Source organism: Artemia sp. Qi Xiang Cuo, chromosome 5 (assembly GCF_049724085.1).
Source record: "Artemia sp. Qi Xiang Cuo chromosome 5, ASM4972408v1, whole genome shotgun sequence".
Lineage (NCBI taxonomy): Eukaryota > Metazoa > Arthropoda > Branchiopoda > Anostraca > Artemiidae > Artemia > Artemia sp. Qi Xiang Cuo.
In genome coordinates, this window is record NC_142798.1 from 54,788,705 (window position 1) to 54,814,073 (window position 25,369).

The 25,369-nt window shown below is 36.4% G+C and overlaps 2 protein-coding genes across 2 annotated transcripts in view; one reads left to right on the forward strand and one right to left on the reverse strand.

Moving 5' to 3' along the window:
- Nucleotides 1–6,728: 6,728 nt before the first annotated feature.
- On the reverse strand, nucleotides 6,729–7,517 carry LOC148952282 (uncharacterized). The gene has a single exon (XM_089089168.1). It carries the CDS (start codon nucleotides 7,515–7,517, stop codon nucleotides 6,729–6,731), a length of 789 nt encoding a protein of 262 aa, XP_088945294.1.
- A 2,175-nt stretch (nucleotides 7,518–9,692) lies between these two features.
- The window catches only part of LOC148952283 (histone acetyltransferase KAT8-like), a 51,030-nt gene continuing 35,353 nt past the window's right edge, over nucleotides 9,693–25,369 (forward strand). The window contains exons 1-2 of the mRNA XM_089088913.1: nucleotides 9,693–9,816; nucleotides 21,479–21,590. Of these exons, the coding sequence (XP_088945039.1) occupies nucleotides 9,738–9,816; nucleotides 21,479–21,590 (191 nt within the window). The 5' untranslated portion in view covers nucleotides 9,693–9,737. The remainder of the gene's footprint in view (nucleotides 9,817–21,478; nucleotides 21,591–25,369) is intronic.

Below are 25,369 nucleotides of genomic sequence, written 5' to 3' on the forward strand. Positions count from 1 at the left end.
ATAATTTTTACAGATTTTCAGGAAATTCCTCTTTTTTCTTTTGCAGGGGTGGAATAAATGGAGTCAGTAGCTGTTGAAAGTATGCGTCGCATCAGTCAGTGCTCCACTTCTAATGTTCGAATTCTTTTTTCTTCTATGCTGTCTTTTCCTCCTACGAGCTTTTTGCTTCGTTTGAAGGAAATTATTGCAAGTTGTGCGTATCTTTCTTGAGTGCATTAAATAAAAAAAACAAGTTTTTTAAACTGAAAGTAAGGAGCGACATTAAAACTTAAAACGAACAGAAATTATTCCGTATATGAAAGGGGCTGCCCCCTCCACACCGCCTCGCTCTTTACGTTTAAGTGTTTTATTGTTTTAAAAAACAAAGTTGTGAGACAGAGTTAAACTTTAGCGTAAAGAGCGAGGCGTTGAGGAGGGGACAGCCCCTTTCATATACGGAATAATTTCTGTTCGTTTTAAGTTTTAATGTTGCTCCTTACTTTCAGTTTAAAAAACTTGTTTTTTTTATTTAATTTCTGATCGTTTTTTAGTTAATGCAGCTTTTATTTTGGCTCACCGTCATTGAATAAGTAAACAAAATTTGCATAAAAATTTTACTTTTCTTTTGCTAAATGGCTGTCTCTTAATTTGGTTCTGACGTAATTTACAAATTAACTTACGTAACGAACTTCTATATTCGTATTATTTTCTTCTGGCAAAAAACACAAAGTTGCATATTTTTGCAGATATGAGCTTGAAACCTATGTTATAGGGTTTTCTGATACGCTGAATCTGACGGTGTGATTTTCATTAAAAATTTTTCACTTTTAGAAGATGTTTCCCCCCTCTTTAAAAAATCAGGTGAGTTTTCTGAGGCTCGTAGCCTTTGATGAGTAATACTAAACTTAATAAAATTCATATATTTAGAATCAGCATTATAAGCCCATTCTTTTGATACATTTATTGACATCAAAGTTCCGTTTTTAAAAGTTTCGATTACTATTGAGCCGTATCGCTTGTTTTTTTTATTGTTTTTTTTTATTAAGTATATGTTATTAAGTATATGATGGGGTTCTCCCCTTAGTCAATACCACGCTCTTTACGTTAAAAGTTAAAAAAAAATTTAATTCACAAACCCCTGAATCACAAAGGCCGTTTAATTAGAATAGATAGCTCTTTAGAAAGCACTAAAAAAAACTGTAGCGTAAAGAGCGAAGTATTGACTTGGGGGAGAACCACCTCATATACGTAATAATTTCTGTTCATTTTAAGTTCTAATGTTGCTTCTTGCTTTCAGTTGAAAGTACTTGTTTTTTTTTAATTTAATTTCTGATCGTTTTTTAAATAATGCTTGGAAATCCGGCGCCCCCTTCATAGAAATGTCCCTTACCCCAAAGAAACATCCTCCACGGAAAGATTCTCCCGAGTAACCCCCTCCTACAGCCCCCTCCCCTCCCCCCACCAGAAAAAAAATTCTTCCTCAAAATGTCTGTATACTTCCCAATAACCAATACAATATGTAAGCAATGGGCAAAGTTCATAACTTGCAGCCCTTCCCCTGGGAACTGTGGGGGATTAAGTCTTCGTAAAAGACATATTTATTTGATTTTCGACTATGCTAAACACAATGGCTATCTCAAAATTTTAATTAGGTGAATTTGAGAAAAAAATGAGCGTGGAAGGGGGCCTAGTTGCCCTCCATTTTTTTTGGTCACTTAAAAAGGGCACTAGAACTTTTAATTTCAGTTCTAATGAGCCCTGTTACGATATTCTAGGACCACTGGGTCAATATGATTACCCCTGGGAAAAAAAAACAAAAAAACAAATAAACACGCACCCGTGATCTTTCTTCTGGCAAAAAATGCAAAATTCCACATTTTTGTAGATAGGAGCTTGAAACCTGTGCAGGAGGGTTATCTGATACGCTGAATATGATGGTGTGATTTTCATTAAGGCTCTACAACTTTTAGGGGGTCTCCCCCTTTTTTCGAAAATCAGCCAAATTTTCTCAGGCGCGTAACTTTTGATGGCTAAGATTAGACTTGATAAAACTTATTTGTTTGAAATCAGAATTAAAATCTGATTCTTTTGATGTATCTATTGGTACCAAAATTCCGATTTTTAGAGTTTGGGTTACTATTGAGCCGAGTTGCTCCTTACTTACAGTTCGTTCCCACGAACTGTTTGATAATGTGCTGATCAAGTGTGTTGATCTTGTCGTCTGCAAGTGTGTTTATTTGTGTGAAGGCTGTCTCCTCGACAACTTTTACATTATCTGGAAGTATTGTTATTGTGTTTTTTTTTTACCTTTCTCTAGTAAGATAAGCGATAGAATTCAAATTATGAAAGAAAAAAGATAATTATCATTTTAATTGAAAGTATATATAGAAAAAGAAAAAAAAGAATCACAATTTTGTTTTCTTCGGAGACGATAAGGCTGTTAAAGTGGATTATACAGCAGTGTTGTTGTTTTGCGGTTTTTACCGCCGCTAGTTTAGCCTCAATGTCTTTTGGCTGAATTAGTTGGAAGGGAATTTTGGCTTACGTATTCAATGATGCTCTGTAGATTTTATCTTATTATTGCTTTTTTGGTTCTGCTTGATTTAAATAAATATTGCATCATTGAATTTACATATTGTCGTTATGTGGATAATGGTTTAGATAATGAAGTTAGCTAAGAAAGTTCGTCTGAAAGGCTCATCATATAAGCTCTTTAATGAGAAATTCCACAAAAGTAGAAAATAACTTTATAAATTAAAACAATAAAAACTTTATATGCCCCCAGGGTATAACTTGCAACCCTTGCCCTGAGGGCTGTGGGGGAGGGGTTGTCATCCTTCAAGCCCTAATTTCCAAAACTTTCAACTACGTTGAATAAAATGGCTATCTAGAAATTTTGATTGGATGTGTTTGGGGAAAAGGTGGGCGTGAGAGGGGTGTTAGTTGCCCTCAAATCACTTTCGACTATTAAAAAGGGTACTAGCTCTTTGAATTTCAAATCGAATGAGCCCTTTTTTAAATCTTTACGAAAAAGATTTCAATAAAAACCTTATATGCCCCCAGGGCATCAATTATAATCCTTTCCCTGAGGGTTGTGGGGGAGTGTCCTCCTCAAAAATATATTTTCTATCTGGAAATCAACTATGCTGAACAAAATGGCTATCTCAAAAAAAATTTTGGATGTGTTTGGGGGAATGATGGGCGTGGGGGGGGGGGCTGGTTGCCCTCCAATCACTTTCGACTTTTAAAAAGGGTACCAGGCCTTTAAATTTCCAATCGAATGAGCTTTTTTTGAAGTTTTTACGGTAACGCCTTCTATAGAAACCTTATGTACCCTCAGAGCACAGTTAAAAACCCTTGTCCTGAAAGCTCTTAGAGAATGTCCGCCTCAAAAAATATTTTCTATCTTGTTCCCAAGTACGCTTAACAAACTGACGGTCTTAAAACTTTGATTTGATGTCTTTGGGGAAATGGTATGCATGGGGGGGGGGGGGCTAGTTGCCCTCCAGTCACTTTCGACTATTAAAAACGGTATTAGCCCTTCGAATTTCCAATTGAATGATCCTGTTTTGAAGTTTCTACGACAACGCCTTGTATAAAAACCCTATATGCCCCCAGGGCATAACTTAAAACCCTTGCCTTGAGGTTTGTGGGGGAGTGTCCTCCTCAAAAACATATTTTCTATCTGGAAATCAACTACGCTGAACAAAATGGCTATCTCGAAACTTTTATTGGATGTGTTTTGGGGGAATGATGGGCGTGGGAGGGGGCTAGTTGCCCTCCAATCACTTTTGACTATTAAAAAAGGCACTAGAACTCTCAATTTTCAATCGAATGAGCCCCTTTTGAAGTTTCTAGGACGACCCCTTCCATATGGAGTGCCCTGCTCTAAAGGAAAAAATAATAAATAGTACATTGTGCCAACATCGCTCTTATATGCCCTCAGTGTAAAACTTAAAACCCTTGCCCCGAGGGATGTGGGGGAGTATCCTCCTCAAAAATATATTTTCTATATTGAAATCAACTACGCTGAACAAAATGGCTATCTCAAAAGTTTGATTGGATGTCTTTGGGGGAATGATGGGCCTAGGGGGGGGGGGCTTGGCTCCTGTAGGAAACAAGTTACTTAGTAGCATAATGATACTTTTTAGACATAGAAACGCCGTAGATAAAGTTTTAAGAGACGAACAGTGTGGTTTAAGATAAGGAAGAGGATGCTTCAACCACATTTTCACTCTTAAGTCAATGGCTGTGAAGTGCCAATCATCAGACCATTACAGTGCTCGGTTTCATATATTACTAACAAGCGTCTGATTCAGTGGATTGAAGAGTTTTAGCGAGGTCGTTTCCTTGTATGGTATACTAGGTAAATACATTAATGTGATTTATGCTATGCTTGAGAACAATATTGCTGCGGTTAAGATAGGAAATGAGATTAGTAATTGGTTTAATATTGAATCAGGAGTTAAGGAGGGGTGCACTCTATTCCTGTTTATGTGGGTCATTTTGATGGACTTTTCCCTAAAAAACACAACAAAGGCTATGGCAGAGCATAGAATCAAATAGAAAAGAAAAACTCCTAGAATCAAATAGAAAAGAAAAACTCCTAGAATCGAATTATGATTTAAGTGTCATTAAAGAAAATGCTAGCAAAAATGAATGATTTTTTGGAGGTTCTGAGGTTTCAGGGTACAAAAACAGGTTCGAAAATTAATATTAAGAAGACCAATTTGCTAACACAAGTAGTAAATGAAGGTGAAAAAGTGTTGTTGGGTAACAAGAAGAGGTACTTGTTAATTAAACGAAACAAACTCAAGAAATACGCTTGGGTTAGATCTAAAAAAACGGCTTCATAGCTAGAAAGGAAAGTGAAGGATGATAGAATACATTGGACTTGTATTATTTGGGTTTATTTGTTTGTAAATTAGGGCTATGTCGGTAAATAGGTTAGGTTTTGTTCCGGTGAAATACTTTACGGTGTAAATATGTTAAGGGCTAGACACACGTAGCTGATTTCGGGAACCGATTTCAGCAAGGGTGTATTCCATGTCGAGTGATTATAATTAATGATGCTAAGAGGCGGGGCTAGTGACTTTTTTCGGTGATTAATCTTCATTAATTACGATTAATTTACAATAATCATTAAATACTATTAATTACATGCCTTAAGCTCTAAAGTCCTAGTACAATCCTTGTCTAGAACGTAATTGATGATGATTAATCACCGAAAAACGTCACTAAGCCCCGCCTCTAAGCATCGTTAATTAGAATCACTCGACGTGGAATACACCCTTGCTGAAATCGGTTCCCGAAATCAGCTACGTGTGCCGAGCCCCTTAGGTCCAAATAATACAAAAGTGAAAACTTTAGAAGACGGGCTGGATTTCCTAGTTGTTTTCCAAAGGAATGGCCTTTGGATTGTCTATCTGACTGACCATGTTTCAAACAGTAAGCCATACGAAAGTATATTTCTATCCTTCTTTTTAGAGCTATTATGAGAGAAAGATTGAGATGATTTTTTTATGTTTTATTGATAAAGAATGACATATAGCGAAAGATCGTCATTTCTCGACCAGGAGGATGGGAAGAGGTATTAAAAAAGGACTTAAAAGAAATTAGAGCTTTTTGGGAGGGTGTAATCAGAATCAGAATCATTTATTAACATAAAAGCTTTCGTAGTCAGGGTTTAAATCCCGACTAAATCGCGCTATTATTTACAAAGTGAACAAAGACACAAAAAATTAATACACATGTCACTTATTGTAGACAGAAACATAAAAAGGCACAAACGAATTGCTGAAGCGATTAGTGCGACACTTGGGCTGGGCTAGCTTTGTTGCTTTTGATCTTGTAGTTACTTTTTTTGTGAGCATTGAGGGTAATATATGTCTGTGTTTATCACTTGTCAGAAGAAACTGGCCAAATTTACAGATAAGTTGAAAACGGCGGTCGTGAAGTGACGGCAAATTTAGTTGAGACAGTGCTGATTCGTAATCGGTGTACTGACCAGACAGTATGGCCTCCACCGCTCTTTTCTGGACTGATTCAAGTACTTCGCTTATATAGGTAGTGTTCTGAACCTGTGGACCCCATACAGGGCACGCATACTCTAATATCGGGCGAATATATGTCAGGTAGGCTGTTTTCAATTGCGGCACTGAGAAACCAAATCTTCGCATCAGTAAAAGGGTACGCATGGCAGAGTTCGCCTTTTTCACTACCCCTTGGACGTGGAGGCTAAACGAACAGTCAACGCTGAACGTAACACCGAGAATAACTGCCGACGATACGCTTTGGTATGGTGGAGGGGGGCACTGAAAATCCCTTTTGAGAGGGTTAAATCGAAGAATTTTGGTTTTCGTTAACGTTGATTCGGAGACTGTTTTCAGAACACTGGTCTCTAAAGTTGTCGATAAATGATTCACTGAACTGGGGAACGGTTTGAGACTTCACAATGAGGTATTTTAAGAGGGTGGAAAGGTCATCTACGAATTTGAACCGTTCGTCAAAATCGGCAAGGACGAAGTTGATCACTGCCAAGAACAACAATGCAGCGAGTTTAGTGCCTTGTGGGCCACCACACGTAAGCTCAGACCATTCCGAATCAGTATCACCCGGGTAGAGACCATATACACTCTATAGTCTGTTGTGTAAGAAATCTATTATTAATAAGAGAATATGTCTGCAAGCTTCCATAGCCTTCAGATTGTTTACTGCAGTATAATGGAGTATCAAGTTGAAGGCTTTTATTAGTCGGCTAGGAGGATATCTACAATTGTGCCTCCTTGGTCAAGCCATTCAACAATAAGGTGATACAGACGCAAAAGATAAACAGTTGTACTACTACCTTTCAAGCACCCGTATTGGTATGGATCAAGAGAGCCCTGGACTTGTGACATAAGTTCACGATATATAAATGATTCCGCTACCTTAGAGAGGTTCGGAACTATCGAAATTGGGCGGAGTTGGTCGCAAGATTTTGGGTTTTTCACTTTTGGAATGACGCGCACATAAGCTCTCTTCCAAACACTGGGGAACACTAGTTCGCGAAAACACTGGTTAATAATAGAGCTGAGTGGCTTTGCGAGAAAGATGGAGAACTCGCGTAACAACTTCACAGGGAGTTCACCAGGGTAAGAAGCACAGTTTACTTTCAGTTTCTGAAGTTCCTTAAAGACGGCATATTCAGATACTTCACATATCTCATCAGTCCCGGTGTCAGCAATGATACTCTCAATTTCTGAGTTTGTGATTGATGGGTATGTGGTGCATATGCCGGTGAAAAATTTGTTCACTTCAGTAGCTGATGTCAGTGTGCCGTCATCTTTGAGTAGTCTCAGGTCCTTTGGCGTTGATTTCCCTGCAAGGGTTTTGACTGAGAAGTGCCATTTATGAGGGTCAGTGTGCAGTAATGGCGTTGTTTTCTCTTTTACATACTGTCTTTGGGCTAGTCTTTTTAACTTCACAATTATGTTACGCAAACTGGCTGCAGCCGCTTGATCTCCAGCTTTGTGGAGACTACAGCGAGTTTTTATCATCTGCTTGAGTTCGCTGGTGATCCATGGTTTGTCAGTGTCACAAACCGTAATAACTTTTATTGGAAAAAAATCATGGAACTTTTCCAACAGAAGGCTGTTCAGTTTGCTGACTTTGACATTAATATCGGCCTCTGCACAAATGTCCTCAAAAACGTAAATACCAATCCAGCGACCGAATTGAGCTATTGAAGACCTTGTGATGGGCCGACTTGTGGTTTTGTTCGTTTCGGTCGTGGGATACTTATTTGTGCTTCCCAGAAAATTATAAAATGGTCAGGATTCTGGAGGGGACCTAGAGATCGGGGAGCGTTATAAAGATCTGCCAAGTTCGTAAAGATCATGTCAAGAGTACTGCCACTTTGGTGAGTCGGAATGTTCACTACTTGTTTCATATCCAAAACGCTTGAGACCCACTGACGACTGGTCTGATTGAAATCGCCAGTAATCACAAAGGCAGGGGAAGTGTACTTGTGGCGCATTCTGTCGACGAACACTTGTATGTGCTCAATAAGTTCTCTTCTGTTCCCAGCACTTTCTGGATAGTACACTGACGCAACTATTAAGCAGGAGAATCTTCGTGACAGATGCGCCGGTCTGCACTCCACCCACACAATCTCCTGGCTCGAATCATTGGGGCTACTTAACAGTTTTGATGGTAGGTCGTCACGTAGATAAAGTCCTACGCCACCTCCGCGACGGACAATGCCTCGGTCACGTCGAGTGTTGAGGTAGTTTCTGTAACCTTTAATCCGTGCAGTTTCCTCAGTAATGTCCCAACACTCGCTGATAATTGCAATGGGTACGTTATTCTGCTTAATTAACACCTCCAGCTCGTCTATTTTATTGTTCAAAGATCGAGCGTTACACATTAGCATATTCGGAAGTTTGTATTTTGCTGAGAATCGCTCCGGACGCAAATTTGGAGGAGTAGGTTCCGAAGCACTGCAGTTAACATTCTCTATAAACCAGGGAACAAATAGGGGTGGAGTATCGTGAGGAGGAGCGCAACGGATTACGACTAGGTTACTCGTCCTCGTCGGCCGGTCCTTTGTCTTTCTCCTGCGGGAGATATGCACCGGGATTCTCATTTGGCGTTTCCTTTTTCCTCCTCGTTTGCCACGGTGGGTCCGCTTATTCAAGCAGTCCGATAAGCGAGAGCACTCTGGTGGCTCTAAGTAGCGAGCTATCTCAGTGCGCACTGGTGGTTTCTTTAAGAGTCCAAATAGCCACAAGTTACAAAAGGTAGATGGTGCCACTGATAAATCTGGTGATTGAATCTTCATTAGGGCCGGTTTTTCGTATTTAATTTGCATGATGATTGCACTAAGCAAAGTCAGGAACAGCAAGTCTTTGGTTACTTTCACTATCACAGCAGGAATCCGGATAAAAATAGCACTGGACTAGCTAAACTAAGAAGTCGGAGGCAGCTTTTTCAAAGCGCTCTCACCGCTATCTACATCAAGGAAACATCAGAGAAACCTCAGGAGCAAGAGATCACCGGGAGCAAGGGAAGCGTCGAGACCTACTCGCCTGTTCCCTGCAATTTATGGCCAATTAACCGGCAGGTACCAATACGGCACTTTCGGCAGGTCCTCTCCCCTCTTCTGCTTGATCCCAAGCGATCCACGCAGTCCACAGGACTTCACTAAATCAGAAGAAACATAAACATATACACACACTGATTTTAACCTTTTTTTTCGCCCGAAAACCAAACTCACAAACCAGAATGGCAACGCTGCGCGGCCAAAAATCACGTAATCAGCGCGTGCGCACCAATAGACACACCTGGTTCCTAGTATATGGCTCCTCTTAACTGGAAAAAAAAATATTCACTTACTTGGAAAGTCACAATTATAAATCTGGTTTCAAAAAATATCCAAATCTTATTCAAAACTAGTGAAATGACAGAATATATTTTCCTTAGTTATTACACCCAAGAAGAAAGAAGAAAGAAAAAAGAAAGAAGTTGTAAATAGAATGTTAAGGAGGAGGAGAGTGTTCAGTTTCCTGGCCTGAGGTGGTTTAGTAAGTGGTTTTGAGTGGCCTCAGGTAGTTGTTAGTAGTAATGATAGCAAATTGTATCTGTTCTTTTGGTATCTCTTCTTTGGTAGTGTCACACTGACATCTATGTTCTATTCTTTGCAAGAAATATCACTTAGAGGTTAAATTTCAAAAGCTGAAAGCAATACTTCATGATTTAAAAATAATTGGTATTCTGCAATGCCCAAAATGTCAAATGGACAATCCAGCCCAGTCATCGGGCAAAAGTATTCAATACTACGTAACGAAAATTCTTGGGGTATGTTATTAAATTTTTGCTTTGGAAATTTGATTGTTCAGTTGCCAGTACATTCAGTAATCCTAGGTTTATAGGCTACTTTAAGGCACTAAGGATCCGAATTGTTGCTCCATTCCCTCCATTTTTGTCTAGGTTGAAGTAGAAAAGACAGGGAAGAAATTATTTCATTGAAGTTCATTGGTTATTTCAGATCAAAACACAAAACTGTAATTTATTAGATTAATTTAAAACTTGCTTTTCTCTTCCAGGAGTTTAATTAGTCCATGGTCATTTTTAACATAGGTCTATATAAAAACTTGGAAATAATGGTTCACTAAATTTCCTAATGTTTTAACATTTATGCAAATAGGCCTAGGCCTATATTGACTGGATATCCACTCTTTGACTATTGGAACAAATTAGTTTATAAGCTTATATAGAATGGTACTATCCAATGTCCTTATAATTAAAAACATTTTAGTCATCTAGTGGGAAAATTTGGCCCATCTGTATAGGAAAGATCTAAATTTGCCAACTAGTTGACATTAAATGTTGCCCCAGCAAAACTTTCATTTTCCAACTTGTTGACTAATAACTTCTCCCCAGCAAAACATAATTTAGCCAACTAGCTGAAACAAACATTACCCCAGAAAACAATTTATTTTCCAACTAGTTGACTAATAATAGTTAGAATTTATTCTGAATAGCATAAAATATGTTAATAAAATGTTTTTTCAAATTTAATTATCACTATTGTTACTATTGTGTTACAACTTCCATCTCTCTCCTTGTCTCCCTCTTAATGGGAGATATATTTTGAGTTATATATTGGGCTTTGAAGCCAGGGATTTTTTTTAATTCCCAGGATAATTAGTCTTATACCTGGTCCTAAAAGTGAGATTGAATTTGTGAAAGCTTGGAGGGTTGTTCCTCCTGTCTGTTTGAGGAAAACAGATGCATATTTGAAGTTTTGTTTGTTTCTATCTTACATTTAAGTGACATAAATTGTGTATGTTCCTTCATTTATTATGTCTGTTTCTTTCATGGGGGAATATTTTGGTATCATTCTTCGAATTTTCAGTTAATTTTTCAAACTTGTTGACTACTAACTTCTCCCCAGCAAAACATAATTTGTCCAACTAGTTGACTTATAACTTCTCTGCAGCAACAATTAATTTTGCCAACTAGATAACAATAAATGTTGCCCCAGCAAAACTTTCTTTTTCCAGCAAGTTGACTAATAACTTCTCCCCAGCAAAACTTAATTGTTCCAACTAGTTGACTAATAACTTTTCCCAGCAAAACTTAATTTTGCCAACTAGCTGGAAAGAAACATTGCCCAAGAAAATAATCCCTTTTCCAACTAGTTGACTAGTAATTTCTCCCCAGCAAAACTTTATTTTTCCAACTAGTTGACTAATAACTTCTTCCCAGCAACACTTAATTTTGCCAACTAGGTATTACAACATTTATGCTATTTTTTGCCATCCCCCCCCATACTTTTGCCCTCCAGATCCATCAGTATTAAGTTGCTGAAAATTGGAAAACTAGTTGTTAAGAAAGAGTTTTATGGACAAAGAGAATTTTTAAATTGTAGAATAAATTGTATGCTTATTTCAAATTAAACTTTTGAGTTGGGGAGGGGGGGGGGGGCTGAAAACCTGTATTTCCAGGTTTTTAGCCTTGGATGATCAATTGTACTATTTTTGAATAGACACTGTTTTATGGGATGTGGCTAACAGTTACCACTCTTGAATTGGATTGATCAGTGGCCAGCACTCTTGGAGTATTTTTTTGCACTACATGCCATGAAAGAAATAATTGATGAATGTTGCATCATCAGCAAATTGCCTCAAGATTATAAGCTACCTAAAAAGAAAAGATAGCCTATGCTTGCATAACTCAAATTTATGTATTCACAAAGCTGAGCTGAAGCTTACTTCTTACTGTTTTTGCAAGACTTCTGAAACCCAACATTATCATGTCTGCTGATGAAATTACTATCTGTTTGCTTGAGAACTTTGACAACTATTTGCAGGACACTATTATAGGTGAGCAGGTTGACTGAAGCTTACTTTTCAGCCAAGCCGACAAACTTACTTCTCACTGTTTTTGCAAGTCTTCTGAAACCTAATATTATCATGTCTGCTGATGAAATTTCTACCAGTTTGCTTGAGAACTTCGACAACTATTTGAAGGACACTATTGTAGGTGAGCAGGTTGAGCTTGTGTTAGATGCTCAGAAACTCACCTAGGTAGAAAGACAAGGGTCCCGTCAAAGGGCGCAAAAGCATTTCAAGGCAGCTGTCAAACAGTTGATCAAGAAGTGCCCCATCTCATCTAATAGCCTTGTCAAAGTGCTCAGGTGCCTGGATCCCACAGAAAGGAAAAGAGCAAGCAGTCTATCAGATATAGCTGTGCTTCCTTGAGAAATTCCTGTAGGAATAATTGTTGATTATAGTAGAAGTTAGTGGATTTTGCTGCAAGCCAAGAACTCAGTAGAATCAACACCATCATATATCAACCATTACTGGCATCAAATCTTCTCAATGATGGATGCTTTTGGTGGGCAAAAGCATATACTTTTGTCAAAGCTTGTAAAAACCACATTGCCATTATTGTAAAGCAGTACTGATGTAGAGAGGGGTTTGTTGCTCTTAGGATTTGATGCCCTCTTGAAAGAGGCCACCAATTGCTTTCAGAGAGTGGTGGCTTCAAATGATTCCATGGACATTGCCTTGGTCAATTCCCTACTAGAGAGTGCCATGAAAACGTGAGAAAGCAAAACAGATGAAAAAAAGTAGGCAGAAAAGGACATACAAAAGAGGAAGTTGGACCTGATAAGCAAGTTCACCAATCTCTCAATGAAGTCAAAGAAGTGAATGAGTTAGCTTGCAAGCTGAAGTCTTATGGATTGTGTTTACTTTATACTAGTCTTGAAGCTGGTTTTCTATTTTTGTTATAAATAAACATAACTAAAAGTTTGAACAGAAAGAAAATGGAAAAAATTATACAACTGCCCATCTCCAGGGAAGTTCCCTCCAAGGCTCATGAATATGGTGATTCTTAGGGTGACTTGGCAACCACTTCTGATTCACAAGCAAAGGAATGTTTTGACCATGAACGGTATTCAAAATCCCTTCCCACTTTGGTCCCTTTTTTCACCCCTAAAAGTCTCTTGACAGGTCGCCAAGTCCCTTTTCTAATGAGCAGGAATCATTCCGAGCCCTGAACAAGCCATAATTGTCTTTCTAAGATGTCCTTCTGTCTGGTCCAGCCATTCCATTCCAAAAATGTCACCCAAATTGCACTTTTCAAGTACTATATGGCAATTTATGGCAGCTTTATTGAGTCAAATTTATTAATAATATTTAAGAATTAGCTTTTAAATAAGCCCTTAAGCTCTTCTATGTTACAGTGCCCTGACAGAGATGAACAAAAGAAAAGTAGGAGAAAAAAAGGATATATCAATGTTTTCCATGCAAAAAAGTGATTTTTTTTTGTTCAAGGAAGTGGTTGTAATTTTCCTGTATAAAGTTTCAACAATGGCAATTCAAAGGGTGTACTTTTTGGCATGCTAGGAGGCCATTCTCAAATTGCATGCATCTAAACAACACAATGCACATAGCTTTTGGAATAGCTCATAGTTCTAATGCAAGATTTTGTCTCCTGTGTGAGAATTAAGGGAAATGGAAGGGGGATAGGCACTTTAATATTTGTAGTGAAGCTGGCAAAAAAACAAGCTTATATGAAATTCATCATCACCTACCCAGAAGCTTCTTTACACTACACTACTTTTGTCTACAACAACTCATTGCTGACAATTTTGGTAATTGCAGAGCACCAGTATTTAATTTTATGTTGGTTTGATGTGTATATATTGTTTATTATGTATTGTGTAATGCTCTGAAGTTAACTGAATAGCATCTTTGCTAAATAGTAACGTTTAGGGCTGTTTCCCTTTTTTCGAAAATAGGGCAAATTTTTTCAGGCTTGTAACTTTTGATTGGAAAAATTAAACTTGATGAAACTTATATATTTGAAATCAGTATAAAAATCCGATTCTTTTGATGTATCTACAGGTATCATAATTCCATTTTTAGAGTTTTGGTTACTATTGGGTTGCTCCATACTTACAGTTTGTTACCACAAACTGTTTGATTATTCTCTCTTGACTGTGCCACAGGCCTGGGAAACACTAAAAATGGTAAAACTGTACTTTAGTCTCTATTTGGAAGGGAACTTTATAAAACAAACAGAGTAGTGCCATTAGATTCCTTCTTTTGTGCTCTTTCCAAATATCATGCTTGTTTTTTCTGATAATGCACCCACTTCTTGATGGTATGTGCCTGCCCTAAGTCTTCAATAGCACATTTTCTTCAAGCAGTAGAAAATGTTTTTGATGATGAATTGTTTGTATCATATCTGAGTTTATTGATTTTTGGGATCCGTGCCATAACCCTGACCCTGTACCACTGCGACTATTAAGCTGCTCCAAATTCCTACTTTTTTCAGTAATTTGTATTTGTATTTTTTTTAATATTAAAGAAAACAAATTTCAAATTATTAACTTACCCATCAGGCATTGTTTGATATAGAATAACCAGAAAATCTGAATGATTGCTGGCAGCATTGCAGCAGAAACCTTGGATTAATTAAAATTTGCCTGGGACAGGCCAGGATATACAATTAGGCCCACTAAGCCCAGACTTGGGGGCACACAATGCTAGGGGGCACAATAAATTATCACTATGTAATTTTTTTCTTAACAAAAACTGGACTGATGTTATTTATTTGGGGATTTCTCCAAAGATATTGCTAAAACGGAGCAGCAAAGCGCCAACCTTGACCACGGATACTGATTGGAGGGGGAAAATTGACACCTAGAGTTTGAAAATTAACTTCCCTTTTGCATCTTTGGTGACAAAAAAAAAAAAATACACTGAATCTTTTCCTTGTGCCAATCAGTGTATGGGGGTATACGTTTCCAGAGGAGGAGGGGGGGTACACTGAATATTGTTTTAATATCTAAAATTTCCTTCACCAAGCAAATCTTGGTCTCTACCCACCTGATGATATATATATATATATATACAAGGCATGTTTTTTAAGTAAGTACCGTTTTGCGATTCCGCCGCCGCAGCGCTACGGTTGGCGTTCTGTGCATGCGCGCTGGTTATCTACATCTCTTGTCTACGCACTGACGCCATTATAATCTGATTCTTCATTGTATACGTTGTTTACTGAGTGTTTAAGATGCCTCCAACAATCGTGAGTCCCGCCGAATCTAAAGTACGGGCTGTTATTCGGTTTCTTAGTGCTAAAGACGTAAAACCGACCGATATTCGTCGTGAGATCTGTCAAGTTTACGGACAAAACATTATGAGTGATGGAATGGTAAGACAATGGGGGAGAGCATTTAAAGATGGCCGCACAAATGTGCATGATCAAGAACGGAGTGGACGTCCCAAAAAAGTGAAGTTTAAGCAAATTCAGAAAAATTGAATTGGAAGATCTACAAGATCTTGTGTATATATATATATATATATATATATATATATATATATATATATATATATATATATATATATATATATATATACTCCTGCCATTTACCCGTGCCCCAGCCATTTAAACATTTGCCTCTCAATTACTTGGACTATCTGTCTTGGCTTTTCTCTGTCTACAATTACCCAGCGTCTTGATGCAACCTATTGCAAAATACTTGATAACTTCAATTCAATGTTCCTACTTGCTGCTGCTCAATGTTCACTTTATGTTCAAATTCACTTTATCCTACTTGCTGCAGACATTTCATGCAGTATGCTGATATAGAGATAATGTCCCACTAGTAGCACTGGCATTGCATGAAATGTAAATAATTTAAGTAATAATCCTTGTTACATTTATGTCAATTCTTTTTTTGGAGCTGGTTAAAAGAAATATATAGAAAGTAAAAATAACAAGAAGCCAGTTAAAATTTAGAATAGAGTCCAAAGTATAAAGAGTAGGATATTATCAGCCCTAATTAGGTTCTTCAATTACAAATTAAATAAAAAAAAATGTGTTTATAACTGAAATTAACGAGCAACATTAAAACTAAAAACGAACAGAAATTATTCTGTATATGGAGTGGTTGTCCCCCTCCTCAATACCTTGCTCAATACTTAAAGCTTTAAGCACTTTTGAAAAAGCTTCCTATTCAAATTAAATAGCCCTTGTGTTTCAGAAGCAGTTCCTTAGAAAACTGGGACACACAGTCAAGAGTAAAGAAACGCCTAAAGAGCATGGTATTGTGGGGGGGGGAGACCCCTTCACATACAGAAAAATTTCTGTTCATTTTGAGTTTTAATGTTATTCCTTACTTTCAGATAAAAAAAAAAAATTTATTTAACATCTGAAAGTTTCTCAAATAATGCAGGTAATCTATCATGGTATATTCATTTATTCTAGCCATTTTGTTTTAAATCTACTAGGCTATATTTGAATTCTTTCCAAGTTTCTGAAATTCTTTTTGTTTCATCTCTGAAATTTTGGTTGAAGTGTTCCAGACATAAATCGAATCAGCTAAAAATTGCTTCTTTTAAGTTTTGGAAGTCTTTTGCATGATACATTAGTAGTGCTGCAATGCAGTTTGAGATTTGTAGTTGATGCAGGGTCAAATCATTATCACTCAGTGTTCCCATGGCCATCCATTTAGGGCAGCGTTTTTTTTTCAAAATTCGAGATATATGAATGTATATATGCATTGTCTTTCATTGGTTGATGCATTAGATTCTATTGTGGACAATTGTTATGGCGTTTGGGAATTTTCTCCCTGCACTCGTTTCCATAATGACCTCCTCTCTTCTCTATCTGCCTCCTCTTTTCTTTCTTTAGCCTCTATTTTTTGTTTAATAATTTGTTTTTGATAATGAATTGTTTGTATTATATCCGAGTTTATTGATTTTCGGGATCTGTGCCGTAACCCTGACCCTGTACCACTGCGACTATTCGGCCGCTCCAAAATTCCTACTTTTCTCAGTAATTCGTATCTTATTCTCTGAGCATTTCTTTTTCATCCTAATTAGCCTAATTGCCTAACTGGTTACTCCAAATGCAAATTACACCTATTCGTTAAAAATACTGTCTCCATTAAGCAAATTACTCCAAACAGGACATGTCTCTCTCACCTTCCAACCACAAAACAGATAAATTCTCGCTCATTTAACTTACGAAATAGTATTATAGTCTTTGATACAGAAGATTATATCTAATAGTAGGGTTGCCACCCGATGAAAAAAAAATCACTAGATTCTTGGAAAATAAATCACTAAATTAGCACATAAATCACTAGATTATTGAATAGAAATCACTAGAAATAAATACTTTTTATCTTTGTAATTAATAATTGTTTTATTTCTTTACCATGTTCTATACGGGTGTACCTACAGGAAAGGGAGAAATTACCCCCCTAGATGTGGAAATATACCTTTAGATTGACGTTTTGTTTTTTCTCAAGGGAAATTACCCTTGAAATTTTGAAAAATGCCTTTTTTGCATCTTTAGGCAGAGAATATGACAAAATTCTTGCTTCCTCCCTGTAGTTTCCAGAATTGGTATCATTGGCTTATACCCTGATCACCGAAAATTGGTTATTGGTGATCTCATCAAAATATTTGCTTTTTCTTCTTAATTTTTTTCCTTGGCGATTCAAAACCTCAGTTTTTTTTAAAAAAAATATAGAAACTGTTTTCTTTTTACTCTAATTGAGCTGGCAAAATTACTGGGACACCAGCGACAATTTTGAAAATGGCCTTTTTATATTTTTATGGAAAAAATTTATCCCACCCTTCACAAATTTCGATAAGTAGTGGGCTTATTGCTTCTTTAATAAGAAAAAGGTAGTTATTAATTATATGGAACACAGCCAAGAAGTATAGTTATGTGAATCCTAATGAAATATGCCAAAATATGATGAAAATATAATACTTTAGTTTATATTTAACATTATAATTATATTATGTAATAATAATGTAATTTGGGCTATATATTTGCACATGGGGGTCTGGGGTAAAATAACATAACCTTACCTCTACCCCCCTAATGTGCAAATATGTAGCCCAAGTTATACAAGTCCAATGCATTCTGTCACCTGTTATTTGTCTTTGTGGCTATGAAACTGGTTTTCATAGATTGTACATTATCCTTGTTAGGCTATCCTTAGCAAATTATCCTTAGCATACTTTCATCCCCAGACCTATCCTCAGGGCCTGCGTGGGTCATGTTAAATCTAACGGTATAGTTTTGGAACCTTTCAACTATGCCAAACAAAATGGCTATCTTGAACTTTCAATCAAACAATTTTGGGAAAAAAGGGAGGTGGGAGGGGGGGGGCAGTTGCCGTCCGATCTTTTTGTCCAAATAAAAGGGACACCAGAAATTTTAATTTCCGTTCAAATGAGCCCTCTCCTGATGCTCTAGGACCATTGGTTCAATACAATCGCCCCTGGGAAAAACAAACAAACAACACACATTTGGGATTTTTCTTATGGCAAATGATACAAAATTCAACACTTTTTCAGATAGGGGCTTGAAACCTCTACAGGACGGTTCTCTGGTATGCCGAACCTAATGGTTTGATTTCGATTAAAATTCTTTGACTTTTAGTGGGGGTTTCCTCCCTCTTTCAGGCAAATTTTGCAGTTTTTTAGCCTTTTTTGTGTAAAACTAATCTTAATGAATATGATATATTTGGAATCAACATAATAAGCTGATGATATATCGATTGATATCAAAATTCAGTTTTGAGGGTTTCGGTTACTTGTCACTCCATTATTATAGATTGGTACCACAAACTGTTTGATATGTTAGCACATAAATCCAAAAACTTAAAGAATAGGATGTTAACTGTGCTTATTAGTTACAAATAAGAGAATTTGGAGCATTATTGGAATTTTGATTAGATATTGGAAGTAAAAATTAAAATAAGACACTAAGTCCTATTATTTTTTTCAATTATTTCTTTTTTTCATTTAGAAAATTATATTTAATGTATGCTACCTTCTTATTTTTCAATGACTCCATTTCTGTTGTATTTGAAGATCTATAAGGTGTATTCATATCCACCATTCACTCTACTTTCAAAGGTTTTAACAGAAGAAAATCTAATTTAGAGCCGACAGATTATAGAGAAAAAAACAATAAATATGAAGACAAAAATTCGACCTGAGCAAATGTTGTGAAATAGGAAGTATAGAACTTTGTTGCGACTTTGCAATTGATTAGGTTCGTCTATTATCTTGATGATATCGCTCTGAGTTCTATATCTGATATCGACGTATGGTGGGAAATCAGAGGTTTCAAAGATGGCATATTTGCATAAATGCTAATCTGGAACATATTAGGAACTATAGTGAATCACTATTTTGCGTTTTTTTTTTATTAATTAGCTTCTTGTATGATTTATTTGATTGTTTCATGAATCTACGCACTATGTTTTGAAAAATTACTAGATTTAGGAAACAATCACTAGCTTTTGAACAAAAATCACTATAAATCACTAGCTAGAAGAAAATCACTTGACAACATAAAAAACTAGAAATAGTGATAAATCACTAGGGATGGCAACCCTGTCTAATAGTCTGCTAAATTCGCTTGACAAATAATCCGACTTTAACTTTCTCTTCGCGTTCCTTCACCCCGTAATATCAATTCACGCCTAACTCAATTCCCTAATTAGTTCAACTTATTCCCTTTTATTTTCAGTCCTGCATTTCGTCAAGTCTTATGGATTTTCAACACTCCAATTAATCATATGTATTTTGCAAGCTATGTAGTGTGTCCTGTCATACTTTAATTATCAAGTATTGAAACTAGGTGAAGCCCAGCAAATTTTCTATTATTTATCATTTAAGTATATTGTGGCATAGCCGCTCTCAAAAACAACAATTAGTTTTAAATTTCCAGGTATTTTAATTTTTTAGGTGTTTTTTTTATAGACTAGAGCTAGCCCAAATCTTCAAAAACGCAGTTTTGGCTCTCCACCAGTGTTCTGATAGTGCCATTAGTCTGTCACTGCCATCAGTGTAAGAACACCAATCTCAGAATGATGCCACTAGTGTGGGCACTGCAGCCCACAGTGTCACAATTAGAAATGACGGCAACCTGTAAATACTCTCTTTGTAACCCTAACCGGGTCCTGGAAAATAATCAATAGCGGTTGTAGAAAATATAACTCAATTTTATTGACAAATGAATCAAATCCAACGCACAATTACATCAACTGAACTAACTGCAGAGATGAACTCCTGACTGTCCTGAGACAAACTAACAAAAAAAGCCTTTTTACAAAAGAGGTTAACTCGCCTCTTTAGCCAACCAGTTTCGACGCTAGCCAATCAGCCCAATGGAACCCCGAACTTAATTTAAATTATCTATAAATTAAGAATCAGGGGAAGACATCCAGTTAGCACCTTTGATGACTCACATAGAATATTGATACCAATCCAATATATTCTCTCTGGAGAAACTAATACATTTCAAGTGCCATTGAAAGCAGGCTATTTTCTACGAGAGAATTTAAAGCGCAAATAAAAATTGCCTTGGAGGTAAATCTATATGTAGGAGAAAAGGGAACATTTATTTGACAATCAGGGGCAGGGACGCCCAAACAATTTTGTTTATGCAACTTGGATGTACAAAATATCATTTGATTGGGTTGAACATCCTGCTCAATATTTCCTGAAAGTTTCAACGTAATGCCCTTAGCAATTCTGGAAATATTTGACTTAGCTGATATCATTTTGATAATCTGCATGTACATAGTGTCTTTTGATTTAGTTCAAAATAACCCTCAATATTCCCTAAAAGTTTCAACTCAATAAACTTAGGTGTTCCTGAGACATACTGTAAATATCGCATACTGACAACCTGGACGTATAATATGTCTTTTGATTGAGTTCAACATTCCCCCTCAACATTCCTTTGAAAGTTTCAACTTAATACCTCTAGCTGTCCATGAGATACTGTAGATGCACCTTTTGGACAAACGAGACGAACATGGCATGGTTTGATCTAGTTTGGTACCCCTCCTTTCAACATTGTTTAATAGTTTACACTTAGAGCATTTTACATATAATACATTACAATAGTTTACACTACAATAGTATTACAATAGTTTACACTTTAGAGCATTTAAACTTAAATGCTCTTGAGATATTGCAGATACACTCTTTGATCACCTGATACACGTAGTGTACTTTGATTTAGTTCAACCTCCCTCTTAAAATTCCCCGAAAGGTTCAACTTAATTATTTTAGCTGTTCCTGAGATATTTCTGATACACCCTTTTGACAACCTGGATGCACTGATTAACCAGTCTGAAAAGTTGATATAATAGCTTAATTTAAAAAAATAGATGATTTATTGGTCTCAAAAAGCTATAGTACAGAGTGGAATCTTTAAAAATTGTGAGAATTTACTTGATCCCAGTATGATTTCGATCATTCAAAAATCAGTGATTCTTGATTCAAATTCACCATCCCATCACTAAACTCAATAATTCTCCTTAAATCATATCCTGACACACCACTCCTTAGTTTTTGTTTCTTCTATAAAAATCAAGATTTGGCTAATGTTTGACAAAGTTTGACAAACTTGACTAAGGACACTTTCTGTATATACTCTCCTTTCTATTTTCTAGTAACTGGAGAAGTATTGCAACAGAGATACAATGAAAACGAAAAAGTAAAAGAATATTATGTTCATTATGAAGGTTTTAATAGGCGTTTGGATGAATGGGTTACTGCCAGTAGGTAAGTTTTCATTTGTCCTATAGTTTAGCCTTTATCATTTTAAAACTGTTGATTGCTTGTAGGATAGCTGGGGAATCAATCAGATCAGTCTTAGCAGAATGTGTGATCTCCCAATTCTTCACTGTGAGAAATTATAGCTATATCAGAAATTATTTCATGTACAAACATCTTCTTTATATTGCTCCTAAACCATTTTTCCCTTAAACCTTCATCTAGTTTCTTCTTTCCTTGTATTTTACTGTATAATGTTTGTTTAGTAAGGATATATCTACCCTGATGTTTCTATTTTATATTACTGTTTTTACCATTCACACATTTCTGTTGTTGTTGAGGCTCCATAGAGGGGTAGAATACAAAGTTTAAAAATACACAAGAAGTGGAAGGAAATTGGAATTTTAAACCAAAATTATCCTTTGCCCTTCAAAAGAAGGGTATATTAGTGGAAGCTGCTCTGCAAAAAGTGGGGTAGCAAAGTATTAGTGCTCCTTGGCAGTTTTCAAATATGTTTGCAGATTTTGTCTGAAAATACCATTTTTATATATAAAAATACTTTTTCCTCAAAGAAAAGCTGTCAAAACACAAGTTGTGCTTCATCGCGCAAGAAGTGGGGTAGCATAGTAACAATGCTTCTTGGCAGTTTTTGAATTTGTTGACAGCTTTTGTCTGAAAATACCATTTTTACATATAAAAATAATTTTTGCTCAAAGAAAAGCTGTCAAAACACAAGTTGTACTCCGCCCTGCAAAATATGGGGTAGCACAATAGCAATGCTACTTGGTATTTTTCATGGCCTAGTAAAACTTGTTGTTAGATTTTGTCTGAAAATACCAGTGCTTCCTCTATCCCCGAATTTTTGGGGATGTCCCCCAGTTCCTCAAAGATCCCCTTTCTCTCAAGGTTGCCATCACTAGTGATTTATCACTATTGGCAATCCACCCCTATAGTAACTATCACTTTCACTTCACTTGACATAATTTTTTCACTACTTTCCAAAGCTTTTGTCTCAATTTTTTACTACACATAAAACATCAGACATAGATCATTGAATTACTGACCTTTCTTCCTATGCTAGTAAAAGCATAATGTTTATAAAGACTATACCATTTCATCAAAGATTCTCTTGTGACTCGTGGTAGAGAATTTCATTTGAACACGTTTATGTTCAGTGTAGTTCTGAGCATCGATGCAAAGAGGGTTATTTTAGACTGTTCGACCCTAAGTTTTAATTTTGTTTTCTTTTGCTATTCTGTTTAATTTTCAAAAGTCTGAAAATATAAGACTTAGGTTGAAAAATTATTCTACGGAATATATATTCTGCTCAAATTAAGGCATTGGAATTTTTTGTTTAATGCCTAGGCCTACCTCCACAACTTCCAATGCTTCAGCAATTAATGACTCTGTATGAACGCTAATCCTGAGATAAAGACAATAGAATTAAAAAAAAAAAGAACTGGTAGAATTTGCCATTCAGAACTTTTCCTAAATATATCTTCTTACCGTAAAAATTGCAACCCCTCCCCTCTACTCCTCTTAATGAGACAAAATTTAGCTATAGATTATATTCAAATTCGGGGAATAGTTGTCTAAAGCGGAAGCGACCCCATACCATGATTCGTAAAAAATTGTATATTATAGCCGAAAGTAAAAAATTCGGTTATTATTTCCCGATTGTTTTCTCGTAAAGTTTCATATTTTTCAGACTTTTTTTTGCAAACGTTTGGTCTTTATTTCTTACTCTGCTACCTGATATCTGTGTTTGAAGATTGATCAAACACTTCGTGGTATTGAACTGTAAGTAACTCGACCCAACAGGAACCAAAACTCTAAAAAAGAGCAAAAAAAAAAAAAAATGGCTGTTTTCGTTTTTGATTTTCTTTTTTTAACAGGTATTTTATCTCTTCTCACGAGATATATGTATCTCTTCTCACGCTGCTGCTTTTCGAAATTTGTTCAAACTAAAATGTAATTGATTTTCAATGTCGCTATGTGAAAATTTACTTTTAAATCGTTGTTACCCTTTGTCCTTGTGGACAAGTTTTTACTTAATCCACTTCTCTTGATCTGAAACTGAATATTTGTCCAAATCTTGCACGAACAGTCCAATTCTCTCAAAACTGTCAGTCTAAAGAATCTTACAAGGGCTGGTAGCTATCGAGGTGTACATACAGGTAAAGCAGGTAATAGGAAATCTGGAACGTGGTAGATTAGTAGCCTAAAACTGCCAGGCTACAATGTACCTGCTCTGTTTATTTTGGGGATTAGATTAGGGCAAAACTAATATCACAGCTTCATTTCATAATGTATGTGACTACCAGGCTGTCAATCAATATTGTTCTCCCAGAAAATCAAAGGGCTTTTTATAGTTGTAGCATGTACTATGAGTATCAAGCATGCAGTTGGCTATTCATTATTTCTATAATACCAATAGCATTGGAGTGTACAAATCCATCCATAAAGTAACAACAGTAAGCTATATACATTGCACTTCAGACTTTGAACACTATACCCAACTAACAGTATTAGAGTAAATATGATACAGTAGGACTACTTTTCATAAAATGGTACATATAGAATTATGGAATATGATATTTATGGCTAGTATAGGGCTTGCCACTGAATTAGATTACATTGTTATTTGCGATTCAGAAAACTTTTGATATTTCTAACTACAAGCTATACTCAGTTACATTTTTTACTTTTCTGCAAATTCTACGTTTAAAAATACTGCTCAAAGCAAAGCTGTCGAAAATCAAGTTGTGCTGCTAAAGTTTCGGCAGCTTTTGGAATTCTGCTACTGGCAGCTTTGGAACTTTTGCACACCTGAGTGGGACAAGGCCGTACCCAGGATTTTTTTTCGGTAGGGGTTTTACTCAAAGATTTTTTTTTCGGGGGGGGGGGGGGTTACACATAAAAACTAAAAAAAATGCATAAAAAGTTTGTTTATATCCATTTTGGTTACGTTTTTGCGAGTCAGACAAACATTTCGGGGGGGGGGGTTCAAACCCACCTACCCCCCCCCCCCTGGTAAGGCCTTAATGTGGAACGTTTGGTGAAGTAAATTTTAGACATAAAACTTGTTTCCAGCATATTCCTCTCTCGAAAATACCCCCCAAAGGCCATATCCATGGGGAGTCTTTTAACCCCCCCCCCCCCCCCCCCCAAATGTTTGTTCGACTCGTGAAAATGTAACAAAAATGAAGAAACTAATTTTGTATGCAATTTTTTGTACCCCCCTCCCGAAAAATTCCTTTTGTACTCCCTCCCCTCAAAAACGAATCTGGCTACCCCCCAACAGAAATGCAATCCCTCCATGCTGATTCACACAAGAAAAATCGATTCCCATTCATTTTACTTTTTAGTCTAATGAAAATCTGATTCACATTCATCTTACTTTTTAGCCTAATTAATTCGTGAATATATACAAAAAGAAAAAACTAAATTATAAAAACCCTGAACTATACAAAAGAAAAATAAACTTACTTTACAAAAATCTAGTCCAAAATAAAATTTTGTTTTAGTTGAATATATTGATAAAATTACTCTCAAAGTTTAATTGTTTTGTCAACCTGCAAGGCTCAATTGATCTGCAAGACGGCTAATTAATTAACCAATCGCTGCTTACAAATTTGATGCAAATAAAGGATCAAATACAATGCGAAATAAAAAGCTAGGGGGTGGTCGTTGCTCTGACCCCTGATTAGTAAAGTTGCATCTGAGATTAATCTTTTTTAGTGAATATATATTCAGGGGTTCTTGAAAGAAATTGCATGGGTAATCTT